The 16213-nt window shown below is 31.3% G+C and overlaps 1 protein-coding gene across 4 annotated transcripts in view; it reads left to right on the top strand.

Annotated features, from left to right (window-relative positions):
- LOC117179386 overlaps positions 1-16213 on the top strand; it is a 95219-nt gene that overhangs the window by 44779 nt on the left and 34227 nt on the right. For all 4 annotated transcript variants that reach the window (XR_004467915.1, XM_033371120.1, XM_033371119.1 and 1 more), the window contains one exon: positions 15464-15869. Coding sequence is in view for 3 of the 4 variants with exons in the window: in XM_033371120.1 (XP_033227011.1) it covers positions 15464-15869 (406 nt within the window). In the remaining variant the exon portion in view is untranslated. The remainder of the gene's footprint in view (positions 1-15463; positions 15870-16213) is intronic.

Below are 16213 nucleotides of genomic sequence, written 5' to 3'. Positions count from 1 at the left end.
AGGACAATTTTCAAATTCACTAAAATGACAAGCAGGAGTTGGATTACTGCACATTATTACTTTTAAACAGTCATGGTAGTCAGTCAATTCTATACTGGAGTCAACAGTTAGATGCTTAATATCAATAGCATCTAATATCAGATGCTCAATTAATCAATATTTTCGATTAAGTGAATAGTTTTTTTCCGATGACTTCATGCAATTTTGGATCAATGTGAGTAATACAAAAAAATGGCATACTTGAAAACTGTTCCGCGGTATGCTGCCGCATAACGCCCGAGTGCGAGCGCGAGGACTCCATCTACAACCGGCTCTGTAACTCAATGAATTTCAATTGTCCATTTCCTTATTAGACATTTTTCATAGTAAAAAAGTCAAGCTTTCTTTTGAGACTATTTAAAAAAAATCGTAGATGCCTAAATTGCGAAAAAAGTTAAATAAACAATTGAAATATTGAAAAAATTGTTTAAACAATTTTTTTGTTATAAATAATAAAATAGGATGAAAGCGTGTAAAAAGCACTTTCCAAAACCCTCATAAAAATTTTAAATAGCGTAATTAGAAAGGAAGTTACAGGCGTTTGAAACTACCCCTGCAGGCATTGGGGTTGCAAATTCAACCTCCCCTTACTTGGGGAGGATTGGTAATCCTGGTCTATAAGTTTGTGGATTAACTACTGTTGGGTAGGCGAACATATTCCTAGAATTTAGAGACAATCGAAAAACATGACTTTTTGAGTTGGGGCAGTTGAGGAATAATGCCCCTTAAATATGAAGTTATCACTTCTGCCGGGCGTCCCGCGACGGCTCACGTGTTTTATTATTCGTTAATTTTTGAAAAAATAACAGCCTTCACAACATGAGATATCAGCGCGATATCCCATTTATCTCCCAGGATATCATGGGCATATCCCAGGAGATCCTATAGGGATATCGCAAATAATATCGTACAGTGTGGAAATCTCGATTTCCTGGAATGCCCCACGGACATCTCAGAACATCCTCAGGATATCCCATTAATGTTCCAATTTTATATGCCAAGGATATCCCCAAGATATCCCAATTCTATAATTTGGTGTATTACTGAAAATTCAGATATATCTACTGCCAATTATATTTATATTAAATCGTATCATTAAAATAAGAAATAATTTAATAATATAATGCATTTTTACGTAGATTTTATAAAGAAAGTACAACATTATAAAATACAATAATGGTAAAGTCCCCTCTAAAGTCACTTTCGGGTAAATTCCATAATAGCTGTCAGTGTGCGAAAACTGTCGCTCAGTAATAAGTGACACTTTGAGAAAAGTTGAAAATTTTTCGAATATTTATGGCAAATTATAATTAATTGTCATTTATATTATACAAACCAACGCCGAACATATTAGTTTGATTTTCTTTTTTCATCATAAAAACTGATTTTGCCGTTGAAAAGTGCGATCTTTAAACTGCGCAATTTAGATTTTACAGATACAATAACAGCCAACTTCAAAATTTTTAGAAAGTGACTTGTTTTTTTATTGTAAGAAGGCTGTTATTGGGTATGAAAATTATTCTCGGTATTATTTTTTTGATAATTATACTGAGATAGGATTTTGAAAGATGTTTTCAGGCATTCTACATATTTTAATAAATACACATTTCAAAAATATTGGATTCTACTGCCAAAATTGTGTATATCATACACAGGACATTGAGTAGATATCGTACGTGGCGGAGATCTCGATATCCTTGGAATACTGTCGCACAAGTTAAAAAAAACACTTATGTCTGTTCAACTTCGAACGTAGAAAATCAACGAGAAAGATTTTTCCTCGAAAAAGTATTACGCAATTAATTTTTTATAAATGTTTCAACGTCATTCATACAAATTGATGAATATTTGTCTCAATCTGTAAAAAAAAATTTACATTTTTGTTTTTTGCTATAAAAAATCGACATGCGGTTGCTCATAGTGGAAAAAACAGGGAAAAAAAGCCGTGAGTTGACACGCGGTTTTCTTATCTGTAAAATACCTCGACCTTATTGTATTTTGAAGACGCCTCGAGCCTTTTACAAATTGAAAAGACCTCGAGTCGATCACACGCGGTCTTCTGAGTTGTATTTACATACGTCATACCTGACGTTTAGAGGCCAAATGAAATTTTTCAGTGACTTACGGTTTAATCCTGCAGCGAATTACAAATTTTAATCGCAAAAAACTTGTTATTTGATTAAATCTATTTGATTTCAGAATTCTCGTTTGCGTAGATAGATGAAATATTCTTTTGCGAATCGATTGATGCGAAAATCTCATTTTCTTCAAAAATGTGACTTAAGTGTCTTTTTAATTTGCACGTCAGAATATGCCACGGATATCCCGGGAGATTTTTAGGTCATTTTTCAGGATATCCCATATCCTGTGGAGATAACGACCTTGAAGTTTGCCACAGATATGGATTTCAAAGTTGTGTAATTAATTTTTAAAAAAACTAAGATTCACATGAAAAAAGTAAAAACACCTCTGGATTCGTCTCGGAAGTATCTCGGTGTGCATTTTTGGTTTTTTTGTTTAAACAATTTTTTAAACAACTACGCCAATGCTAGGTAGCTCAAATTTTTATTATCTAATTCGTATTATATTATTTATGACTGCCCAGCAGTCTATATATACTTTACAATTCTCAAGATCCCTCCAATGTTTATATTGTTCTAATATTCTGAAATAGATCTATTGTGATTGAAGATCTCTTCGGATATATATTGGGATACATCTTGCCAGACTGTTTGACAGGTAGTTTTTCCACTCATTAACCATAAGAATAGAATGATAATTTATGGATTTACAGCAAACACTGTCCCCTTTTGAATATTAAACGTGACCTAACTTAAGGAAATACATGCCAATTATCTGTCACATGATTATATCTTAAAAGCCTGGCGTACCTTACATACTTTGTTTATAACAATTGCAGAAAGATAACAAATGGCGTAATCGCTTAAAAAATTGTTTAAACAAAAAAAGCACACCGAGGTATTTCCGATACGAATCCAGAGGTATTTTTACTTTTTTGATGTGACTCTTAGTTTTTTAAAAATTAATTACACAACTTTGAAATCCATATCTAGGGGCACGGAGCAACAGAGCGCTGAACAACAAATGCTCTAATTGTTTAAAAAATGGGTTTACGAAAAAACAAAGTAATGCATACCTAGATTTTTTCGAGAGGAATGCATTAGTGCACTTGGTTTTTTGATCCGATGCATACTTTGTTTATAATAATTGCAGAAAGATAACAAATGGCTTAATTGCTTCAAGAAGTGTTTAAACAAAAAAACAAAAAATGCACACCGAGATATTTCCGAGACGAATCCAAAAGTGTTTTTACTTTTTTGATGTGGCTCTTAGTTTTTTAAAAATTAATTACACAACTTTGAAATCCATATCTGTGACAAACTTCAACGTCGACGGAGATATACTAAGGATATGCCAAGGTTATTTAGGAATTAACGGCAACGTTAATGCGTTACTTTTGATTGTTAACATGTCAAAGACTGACTATTAAGACCCGTGTGGAAAAATGTTCTGGCGCTGGCCTGGCCCAGACCAGACCGCCAGGTTTCCAGCCCTGGTGCTGACCAGATGGTCTGGCCTGGGCCTGGCCAAAAGTGTAACGTTTTGTCTGGCTAGCCCCAGGCCAGACCATCTGGTCAGCCGATGGGCAGGGGCTGGTCAGCCACTAGACATGGGCTGGTCAGCTGCTAGTTATGAGCTGGTCAGCCGCTAGTTATAGGCTGGTCAGTCGCGAGTTATTGGCTCGTCAGCCACTAGTTAATGGCTGATCGATTAATGTTTTATCGTTGAGAATCATATCGTCCATGTTTAGAGAATACGCTTTGAGGATAGACTCAAAAAGCAAAACATGATTTCCTAGAAAAATATATAATATACATGTTTGATATAATCAGTAAAAATTCAAAATTTGCGTCAAAAATATATTGCCATCAATACAATCAATAAATTAAATTATCGTTTCCAATCATTATTCTTTTATAATAGATAAAAAGAAGGTTTGTACTTACTATTTATTTCATAACTTAATAAACATTTGGTACATTTTATGCCTCCGCTTTTACAGCTAACTTTTGGCTGGATAAATATATTGTTAAGAAAATAATAAGAAATTTTGACAATTTGTGACACTTGATCGACAAAAAATAGCACTGTTTCCTAGAGGTCGGAGCCAAGCACTGTCAGAATACTTCAAGCTGTGACGTCAGTTGGCAAGATGTCTGCACGCCGAGGGCCAAGCAATGAATTACAATTACTTGGGAAAACTTGATTGTTTTAATGACTTGGATAAAAAATTTTCACTATCAAGTTTTTCAGTTTAAAAAATTTTATTATAGACTCTGTAACTTTTTGACATGTAAGAAAACATTTAATGTATCGAACTTAGACTTTTTTCTTGGCTCGCTGATCAATGCCAGGCCTGGACCAGACCAGACTGTCAAGATGATAACAAAGAAAGTCGTGTTTTCATAGTTTGAATTTCTTATTTTCCATTATTTTAAACACCCTGTAACTTTTTCAAAATACATCAAAAAAAAAATTTGGTGATCGAACTTAAGATTTTTGTTCTATTGGCTCGCTGATCACCGCCAGACCTAGACCAGGCCAGACTATCAAGGTGATAGAAAAGAAGGCTTGTTTTTATACTTTGAATTTCTAATTTTCCATCATTGTAGACACCATGTAATATTTGTGTAGTATGTCAAAAAAATTTGCTGACGGAACTTGTGCTTTTTTTCGTTCTTGGCTAGCTAACAAGTGCCAAATCTGGGCCAGAACAGACCTTCCAGACTAGACCGTTTAGATAAAGTCAAACCTGAGCTAGACTGGCGTCAGACCTACACTGCCCTGAAAAAGTTTGGACTCACTTAGAAAAATCGTTTTTTTTTGTTGTATTTATCGCTTTAATTATACCGGAGCTAAAAAAATGTCTCTTTAAAAGGTTGATTGTTTTTAAAATACTGTTTAAAATGAGCTCAGGTTGAAGCCAATTTGTCTAGTTTTTAAGTAGATATTGCAAAAATAGTGTAAATTTCAATGTTTTCTTAAATTTTCAATAACTTCCGAAATAGTCAAAGTTTTTCAATTTTCTTGGGCTCATTTTGAAGCTTTTTTCACCATATAATCATGAATTTTCTATGTAATTTCCTCAAAATATATATTTATTTAACATTTATTCTGATTTGCCTACAGACAAGATGTTTTCAAATTTATCCAACTTTTTTATTACAAATTCAAGTTTTTGCAATTCGAAAAGAAATTTTTTACGATTCATACTCGTAAGCTGTTGTGATACGGTGAAAAAAAGCTTTAAAATTAGCCCAAGAACATTGAAAAACGTTGACTATTTCCGAAGTTATTGAAAATTTAATAAAACATTGAAATTTACACTATTTTTGTAATATCTACTTAAAAACTAGACAAATAGGCTTCACCATGGGCTTATTTTAAACAGAATTTCGAAAAAAATCAGATACCTTTTAAAGAGACATTTTTTTAGTTCCGGTATAATTAAAGCGATGAATACAAAAAAAAACGATTTTTCTAAGTGAGCCCAAACTTTTGCAGGGCAGTGTAAGCCAGATCAGTTCGTCCAGACTAGACAGTCTAGACAGTCTAGATAAATCCAGACCTGGGCCAGACCTGTAACCAGACTGCCCGAACATTTTTCCTCACGGGGACTATTTTGCATATCTCAAATGAGTCTGAGGACTGAAATGAATAAATGAGCAGTAAGTGCTTTTGATAAAATCCGGAAAATAACAAAAGAAATATTAATTGGATTGCATTGATGCTCAACTGCTTACAAACGTATATAGAAACTCTCCATTCCATAAATATACGCCTATTAGATGAACATCAGAGCACTGCCAGCGTAACGTACAACAGTTACCGTAATAGCAACGGGCTTTATTCAGTCAGTACTAGCAGCTAACTAGTTCATACTTTACATGTTTACATGGTAGAATGGGTACAGTAAATGCGCGGAAACAAATGGAGTTGGCACCCGAAGGTCGGTCGAGTGAAGCTAAAGCGATATCAGTCTTAACACCCTTTCCCCTATTCCCCCGTTTCCCCATTTTCACCTTTTTTCAACAATTTCTCCTTTTCCCCGCTGTTTTTCAGAAACTTCCCCTTTGGATATACACCGGAGTCCCACTTTACCAGGCGTTTCGGGGGTACCCTCAATGGCCTTCTCGATTAATCGGAACTCTCCAAACCGTGCTTCATCCCGTTCTTGCTTGTGGCTTCTTATAGTGCCGAACCGCAAACCACTAAACCCCGCTGACCTTGCAAATGCCTCTCTGTGGCCCCTTTGGACCACCTTATCCGGTATATAGGGATCCGGTAAAGTGAGTCTCCAGTGTATTACCTCAAAGATAATCTAACATTTGATCTTGGTCTAGAAGTTGTTTTTTATTTATCTCAGTTAAAAGTGCTGAAAGGATATAAAACGCAAGTTAATAGAAATTGAATTAGTAACCCTTTTTGCTTGAAAAACAAAGTTTTTTTGTTTAAGTGAAGCTCTAAAAATAGATTGAAAATTAATTTATTATGATAAAGGTAATACCTTTGTCCAAAATTCATTTTTTTAAATTTGTTTTTTAGATAGAAAATTTGCACTTTCACATTGAAAATTAATATTTTTTGGTAACAAGTTTTTGGTTAAAAATTTAACTGTTTTTTTAGCATTTGTATTTTTTTTCTTGAATATTTAATCATTTGGTTAAAAATACATTTTTGCAGGTTGAAAATTCAACAATTATTTGATGAAAACTTAGATTGTTTGATTGAAAATGCAACTATTTGGTTGATAATTCATCTTTTCCGGTTGAAAATTGAAATACAGTGAAACTCTTCTATAGCGCCGATTTTGGGGCTGACGGTGGGTGAGAACTAACTCTATTATAGCACGTTTCGCTTTTGTTTGTTAACACCTAAGTGCTCACCTGAGTGACAACAGCAGATCCCGCGCACCCCGCGCAGCTCTTATTACACCTGTCTGAGGCGCTTCGTCAATTTTCGGAAGGGCTATAGAAAGGATGGCTTTTGAAGGGGTTCACTGTATTCATATTTTTTTTAAAAAAAATTTGGTTTTTAAATTCTCTTTCTTGGTTAAAAATGTAATTGTTTTGTTGTACATTCATCTTTTATACAAAAATTAAACTGTTTGCTTGAAAATGCAACTGTTTCTAATTAAACTTTAATCTTCTTATTTGCAAATTAGAATATTTGTTTGAAAATTTATCTTTTTGAGGTTGAAAACTCAACTATTTTGTTGTAAAAATCATATGTTTTGGTAGAAAATTGAACTGTTTTGTTGAAAAATCGTCTTTTTTGATAGAAAATTCTTCTTTATTGGTTGAAAATACATTTGTTTTGTTAAAAATTCGTGTTTTTGGCGTGAAGATTCAACTTTTTGTTTGAAAATACAACTTATTTTGGTTTAAGTGTACTCTTTTTTATTAGAAACTTTAACCATTTGGTTGAAAATTCATCTTTTTTTTAGTCGAAAAATCAACTGTTTTTTGACAATTCGTTCTCTTGGATTAAAAATCCATATTTTTGTATCAACAAGTTCTTTGTTGAAATTTTCTCTTTCTTGGTTGAAAATTAATCTTGATGATTGAAAATTCACCTGCTTTCTTGAAAATTTATCTTTTTGACTGAAAACTAATCTTGTTAGTTGCAAAAAATCTTTTTCGTTAAAAATGGGACTGCTTGGTTGAAAACATGGGCGTATATACGACCGTGGTTGAAAATGAATGTGAATTGGTTGAGGATTCAACTATTTTCTTACAAATTCGTCTTTTTTGGATGAACTCAACTGTTTTCAATTTGAAATTGAATACTTTTGTTCATTAAAATATCAGCTATTATATTTCTTGTTAATAATTTATTATTTTTTTTGCAAAATTTACTACTTTGTTAAACTTGAATGTTGAACTGCATTCTTAAAAATTAATTTTCTTGTTGAAGACTCATCATTTTAGTTAAAAGTTCATCTATTCGGTGAAAAATTGAACTCTTTGGTTGAAAATGAACTTTTTTTGTTAAAAATTTAACTGCATTGGTGAAAATTCGTAGAATTGGTCGAAAGTTCAACAAATTGGGTGAAAGTTTAACTTTTTGGTTGAAAGATGAACAGCTTTGTCAAAAATTCATTTTTTTTTGTTATATTATTATCATTTTATCTAAAAAAAATCGTCTCTTTGGTTGGAAATTTAACTATTTTGTTGAAAATTCGTCTATTTTGTTGAAAATGCAATATTTTTACTTTAAGCTATTAATAATTTGAAGCGTTTCTATGTTAAATTAATACTAGTACCTACGTTAGTTTAAAATAATAATTTTTTCGCCTATTTTCGTGAAAAATCAGCTAATTTCTCCTATTTTGAAGGGATTTTGGGCTGTGAAGTGTGCGATTTACTACACTCCCAGAGTCTGTATCATGTCTGCCTGCAGATGAGTAATCATTTTTCTTCATTTACTCTTATATTTAATGAGAATTATCTCACGTAGATATAGCATACATTATGCAATGTACATTGTACAATGTATGTATAATGTACTTCAATGCCGAAGCGATAGAACTACAACTGCATTTCACTAACCCATTTAAGCCAGTCTGATTGACGCCACTCAACCGTAACTTTATGAGTCCACACGGAACAGTAATCGTCCTTCAACTAGATGTATAATTTACCTTTTTGCTTCTTCCCTATTCCATATTCCATATTCTGAGATATAAATAACTTTTGTATCCAACTTACATTATTTCCAGAGGATAATTAATATTTTCTGACACTCAAGAAACTTTCGAGGTGCGTCAACAAGAGTTATTAAGGGCTATTAAATTATTTTTTATATCAGAGGCTTTAACCTTTTGTAGTGTATAATTTTTCAATTTAGACATTGTACTTTTTTTAAACTTCTAAATCCCATCGATTTCAGAACTCAAATTCTTTCCCCTATTGATCCCAAGTTTCCCCCTTTTAAAGGATCGCGTCAATTTTTTCAACATTTTATGGTTGAATCCTCAACCAAAAAACTGATTAATTTCCAACCAAACAGTTTCATTTTTAACCAGAAAAGATTAAATTTCTAGCAAAGGTGATGCATTTTTAAACAGTTTTAAAACTGTCTCGAATTATTCCTGAAACTTTGAAAAATCTTTCAAAATTAAAAAATGCCCCTAAAATCTATCTAAATTATAACGTTTTTAAATTATTTTTCCGAAATAAAAAATCATTTACAATTTCCTCAGGAATCTTAAAAAAAGTTTTGTATTTTCTTGAAACCTTTAAAAATTCGTAAAAAGATTAATTTTTGAATTTTTTTAAAACTTTGAAATCTTTCAAACGTCTTTTAAAATTATTCTAATTGCTACTAAAATTCTTTTGAAGTGGAGGAAACCTCCATATCCTGCTGAAAGTAGAAATATTGAAAAAGATATCTATTTTTATCTTTTAATCGCTATATTTTCCTATCCCCAATCTCAATGACTTTATATCTCTTTCTCTACATTTCGAGACCATGGACTCTTATTTTTGTCTATCCCTTAGACTATTTATTACGAATTTCAATCTTTGCCAATCTCTTTCTCAATCTTTCTTAATCGAGTAGTCTCTTAAATACAAATTTGAATATTTGTCTCTATTTTTCTATATTCCGCGATTAAGTCCCTCAAAATTCGGGGATCAGTCGAAAAGTTAGGGAATTTATTAAGAAAATTAATTTAACGGTTTCCACGCACCAGAAAGACAACGTAACATCTCTGCTTATGTACCTATACATATTTGAAATTTATTTCCATTCCTCAGTCGGCAACTGTGTCATAGTTGGCTAAATGGTTTGCCAGGTCTCTGCTTATAGGCCCGAAGACTTATTTCACTTTTTGCTTATTCTTACCGTCAACTGCTTAGTGTCAAAAGCTTCAGATTGACGTAGATAGATAAAGGACAGAGTTAGGTAGGGAACAGAATTGAAAAAGATAAATGTAAATTTAGATTGACGAAAATATAGAAAGAGAAATACTGTGATAGACGTAAGATAGGATGAGATAAAGAACAGGGGATCGGCAACGATAGGGGAACATGTAGATTGACAGAGAGATAGAAAAATATTGTTGAGGATAGATAAAGGAAATGATAAAATAGAAAAGAGGGGATCGAAACAGATAGACGAAAGTTTAGATTGACAGAGAGATGGCAAAAGATTGACATGGATAGATAAGAGGTAGGATGAGATAGAGAAGAGGGGATTGAAAAAGATATATAGGAATTTAGATTGAATGCGGTACACAAATATTGACATGGATAGATAAAGGATAGGATGAGCTAGAGAAGGGGGTATTGAAAATGATGAAAGTGAATTTATATTCAAAATAGATAGAAAAAGATAGACGTTGATAGATATATGACAAGATGAGATAGTGACGAGGAGATTGAAAAAGATAGATGGAAATTTAGGAAAACCGAGAGATGGGAATATATCGGCGATGATAGGTAATGGATTGAATAAGATATAGAAGAGGGTATTGAAAAGGATAGAGGTGAATTTAGATTGAAAAATAGATAAAAAAATATCAAAGTTGATAAATCAATGCTATGATGAGGCAAGGAAGAGGATATTGAAAAAGATAGGGGTGAATTTAGATTAACAAGATATAAAAATAGGGTTGTAGATAAATAAAGGATAGGATGAGCTAAAGAAGAGGAGACTATAAAAGATAGACGTAAATTTAGATTGACAGAGAAATAAAAAACGATTTTTGTGGGCAGATGAAGGACAGACTTTGATAGAGTAGATGGAATTGAAAAATATAGAACTCAAATTAATAGAGAAGGAGAAAAATATTGACGTGGATAGATGAAGGACAGGCTAAGATAGAAATGAGAGGATTGAAAATGATAGACAAGAGTGATAGAGAGGTGGTAAAAGATTGACGAGGATAAATAAAGGATAGTATGAGATAGAGAAAATAGGATTCAAAAAGATGTACGTGAAGTTAACTTGACAAAGAGATAGAAAAAGGTAGACGTTGATAGATGTAGGATACGATTAGATAGAGATGAGGAGATTAAAAAAATAGACCGGCATTTGAATTAACAAAGTGATAGTAGAAGATAGAAGATAGAAGAGGATAGATAAAGGATAGGACGAGATAGAGAAGAGGGTATTACAAAATATAGATTGATGGATATATGATACGATGAGATAGAGAAGAGGAGATTGAAAAAGAAAGAAATAAATTTAAATTAACCGTGAGATAGAAATATATTGTCTTGCATAGAAAAAGGATAGAATGAGATAGAGAAGAGGGTATCGAAAAAAATACATTAATTTAGATTGAAAAATAGAAAGAAAAGGATAAACGTTAATAGGCGAATGCTATGATGAGGCAGGGAAGGGGATATTAAAGAAGATAGGCGTGAATTTGATTGATAAAAAGATAGAAAAATATTGATGTGCATAAATAAAAGGCAGGATGAGGTAAAAAAGAGGAGACTGAAAAAGATTACGTAAATTTAGATTGAAAGAAAAATAGAAAAAGATTGACGTGGATAGACAAAAGGTAGAATGAGATAAAGCAGATGGCATTGAAAAAGATAGATGTGAATTTAGATTGAAAAATAGATAGAAAAAGATAGACTTTACTAGATGTATAATATGGTAAGATAGGGAAAAGAAGATTGAAAAAGATATATCTTTTTCAATTTCAATAGAAACTTCCGTCTATAGACGGAAATTCATATTAACCGAGAGATAGAATAATATTACGTAGATTTATGAAGGACAGGATGAGATAGAAAAGAGGGTATTAAAATATATATATAAATTAATTTAGATTGATAAAGAGTTAGAAAAAGACAGACGTTAATAGATCCGGAATACGATGGGATTTAGAGAAAAGGAGATTAAAAAAGATTAACGCGAATTTATTTTTACAGATACATAGTAAATGATTGACGTGAATAGGTAAAGGATAGGATAAGATAGAGAAGAGGGTATCGAAAAATATAGACGTGAATCTAGATTGACAAAGAGTTAGAATGTGATAAGTTTTCTCTATCTCTTTTTATCATAAAGATTCCAAAATATTCAAAAAGATAGGATGTCTATTCTGTTACTTAAAATAATAATGTATGTAAGTTAATATTATTTAGTGACACGTATATGTTTTAATAAATTAAAATTAGAATCAATTATTTTAGATATATTCGGGCTTTTAATGAATGATTATATCTTTTGTACGTTGAATACGTACTGTAAGAAGGTCTCCCCTAATGAAAAATTACAAAAATTGCCTTAAAGTATTTTTAAATGTTTTTAAATTTTCTTCAGATACTAATTTTTCAAAATGAAAAATAATTGGAAACTTTCCTATAGGAAAGTTTCAAAATTAAAATTTATGTTGTATATATAAAAAACTTCTGATTATCTCTCAAATTTACTCGATTTTTTCAAAAAGGCTGCGATTTTGCAAAATTGTAAAATGTTGCTTCAAAATCTTCTACAGTCTTTTTCGAAATTTAAGAAATCATCTATGTCAAAAGAATTTTTATAAAATTAAAAAGCTTCAAAATGTTTTCTGTAATCTTACCATTTTTCACTTTGTTTAAATTTTCTGAAATTTTTTCAAATTTTGAATTATTTGTTTAAACTTTCCAAAGCTATCGAGCCTTTTCAATAAATTAACAAATTAAAAAAATCAGTTTTAATTTTTCTATGAATTTTAAGAAATTTTTATTGCCCTGAAATCTTTCAAAATCCTTAAAATGCTTCAAAATTTAATTTTAAAATCTTCAAAAATGTACATTATATTAACTTTTTAAAAATATTTTCAGGTTTCAAATGAACTTTTAATCTTTTTGAAACTTCTAAACATGACGTAAGCATAATCAAATTTTTTATGAAACTTTGTATTTTTAATCTTCCTGAATTTAAAAAAAAAATCGCTCTAAAATCGTCCTCATGGTTTTTGGAGATTTTAGAAAATAATTTCAAATTAGAGTTCCTGAAAACTTTTTTGGGTTTCTCATAAATTTTTTTCTTTTACTTAAAGTATTTTCGAATATTTAAAAAACTTATGAAACCTCTAAACATCGTTTGCAATTATTTTTTGAAATAATTTTCTAATATTAAAAAAAAATTTTTTTTAAATGCCCTCTTTTATCAATAATAATCAGTAAAATTAAATTTTTTATGAAATTCCTCTTTTTCCTCCGTTTTAAACAAATTTCTCCTTTTTTCTTGTTTTTTTTTTTCGGCATGAATACAAAATGTATTTTATTATGATGGGAGGCAATCGAGATAATGACTTAGGGGAGACCGCCCTGCAGTAGATAGTCGTTAATTAAAAGCCCCAATACACCTAAAATAATTATTTCTAATTTCAACTTATTAACACATACAGAGTCCTGACTAATTAATTAAATTAAATGAATTGATTTATATACATTAGTATTTTAAATTAATGATCTTCAAATCGTTTTTTTAAGGTTTATGTACCTTATAATAAAAAATGCTTGTCACACGATTGTTAAAATTCCCATAAAAAACTATCACTATATCCGCCGGATTATCTGTCCTTGTGGATTGCACATTTTTCTCTTGATCGCAAAGTCATATTTTGTTTTGTTCAATATTCGTCTTTTTCAATGGCATTTCGTTCTTTCGAATTGAAAATTCATCTTTTGTTAAAAAAAGTCATGCTTTTTTTTTGGTTAGGAGTTATTTCTTTTGAATTGGAAAGCGTGTGATAATATTTTTCGTTGAGAATTAATCTTTTTTGATTGAAAATTGTATTATTTTATTAAAGATTCAACTGTTTTGTTAGACATTCGCGCGTTTAGATTGCAAACTTATCTTTTGGTAGAAAAATCATCTTTCTAGGTCGAAAGTTAATTATTTGTAATTGGAAGGTCCACTATTATACTTTTGGTTCAGAATTTATCTCTTTTGTTTGACAATTTTTAATAGAAAACATCAACTGTTTTGTTAGAAATTCATCGTTTTGTATACAAAATTCGACCTTTTAGATTTAAAATTTATCTTCTTGGTTGAAAATTAGTTCTTTTGAATTGAAAAGTCTACTATTATATTTTTGGTTCAGAATTAATTTTTTTGTTTGTTAAAAATTTAATTATTTTCTAGAAATTTCGGCCTTTTGGCTTAAAAAAATCCATAGTCAAATAAAAAATACAACTGATTGGTTGAAAATTAATATTTTTTTAAATTATTCTGGTTTGGTTGCGGATTCAATTATTTGTTTGGAATTTGATTTTCAACATTTTTTCTTTCTTGAAATAGTAACTATTGCATTTTTTGATAGAAAAATCATATTCTTGGTTGGAAAATATAACTGTTTTGTATAAAGTTCGCCTTTTTAATTTGCAAATTCAAAAATTTATTAATCTTGTTTTTGTTTCTTCCTTGACGGAGGAATCTTTCTAAATTCAATCCAGTTTTTATTTAAAAACAAAATCTCTTGTTAAAATATCAAATATTACATTTTCAGTTAAAAAATCATAGTTTTCGGTTGAAAATTCAACTATTAGTTCAAAGTTGAAATATTTTGTTGAAAAATCATTTTCTCGTTAAATATGCACAATTTTTGTTGAAAATTTAACTTATTTGGTATAAAATATAACGATTTGATTGAAAATTAAATTTATTGTTGAAAGTTCGTGTTTTTGGTTGAGGTATCATTATTTTAGTTAATAATTAATCTCTTTCTATAAAAATCTGATTGTTTTGGACTGCAAATTAAACAGTTTGCTTAACATTTTTTTTTCTTTCTAAGTTGAAGAGTCTTTCTGGGTTGAAAATTGCACTCTTTTGTTGAAAATCTAACACTGTTTGAAAATTCCTCTTTTTGGGTAGAAAATTTACCTATTTTGCTAGAAAATCCAACAATTTGATTGAATATTTGTCCTTTTTTAACTTAAAAATCATTCTTCTTTGGAAATTCAACTCTTTTGTTAAAAATTTAACTATTTGGTTAGAAATTAATTTTGTTTGTTAAAAATTGATATCTTTATCTTGAAACGTCAATAATTTGGTTGTAATTGCAACCGCTTAGTTGAAATTTCTTTTAGTCTAAAACATTCGATTTTTAGCATGAAAACTCAACTAATAGGTTGAAAATTCGTCTTTTTTATTTGAAAAGTGATTTCATTAGCAGAAAATTCATTTGTCTGATCGGGACCTCAACTATTTTGTTGGAAATACACTATATTTTAATTAAAAATTTGATGAATACGGCACATACATTAATTTTATTCAAAAGAATTGATTCCCTTCTTATTTTCCAATTTTCTTTGAAAATCACATTACTTCCCCTCTGTTGAGAGCATTTCTAAAGTCTAACTCTAAACTATTGATTTTCTTTCTGTTTCAGACATGTTACAATGCACGAGGTTGCATTCTCCGTACACCGGAAGTGAGTCGGCGAGAATCTCTGGGATCCCCCGCAGGATATTGGCCTCGTTGCAGTCCTGGAACAGGCCTACCGAGTCCCTGTGACTGTCGCTTATCAACGGATTTATACCCGAGTCGATATCGAGGCTCGTTGACTTCGATACCTTCTCCGGCTCTGGAGGTCGTCGGTGGACCCTCGCGAAGGCATTCCTGGAGAGCAACAGCTGCGTCCTTTGATACGTGGAGAATCCCGGTTGCAACTTCCACTCCACGGCCCACTTGGTCGTCGATGCCATCTTCACCGACACACGTGCATCCTCCACCTCCTGCAGCGAGAATTGCAAAGACGATACCCAAGAGAACGCGATCCAAAGTCACGTTTCAAGGTGAGTTCCAATATATTTTATTTTCTGCCTTTCCAGCGAGGAGGAAATTTTGGCATTCTGTATTGCTAGGCGAAAATTTATATGTCTGTCCAGCGAGGCGAAATATGGCATGCCTGTATAGTGAGGAGAAATTTGGCATGCCTGTCTAATGAGCAGAAATTTACTTTAAGTCCAGGTAGTGCATTTCCACCACCACTTCTCTCTGCTCTTTCGAGAGAGTGGTGGTGGTTGCTCTCATGACTAACAATTAAGGTGGTTTTAGCGTGACTCAGTGAGTCATATGAGAGTGTAAAAAAGTATTTTTGATTTACATGGAATCTTTTGTGTTTGAAAATCCGAAAATT

The sequence above is a fragment of the Belonocnema kinseyi genome, chromosome 9 (assembly GCF_010883055.1).
Source record: "Belonocnema kinseyi isolate 2016_QV_RU_SX_M_011 chromosome 9, B_treatae_v1, whole genome shotgun sequence".
Lineage (NCBI taxonomy): Eukaryota > Metazoa > Arthropoda > Insecta > Hymenoptera > Cynipidae > Belonocnema > Belonocnema kinseyi.
This window is presented reverse-complemented; position numbering and strand designations above follow the sequence as displayed.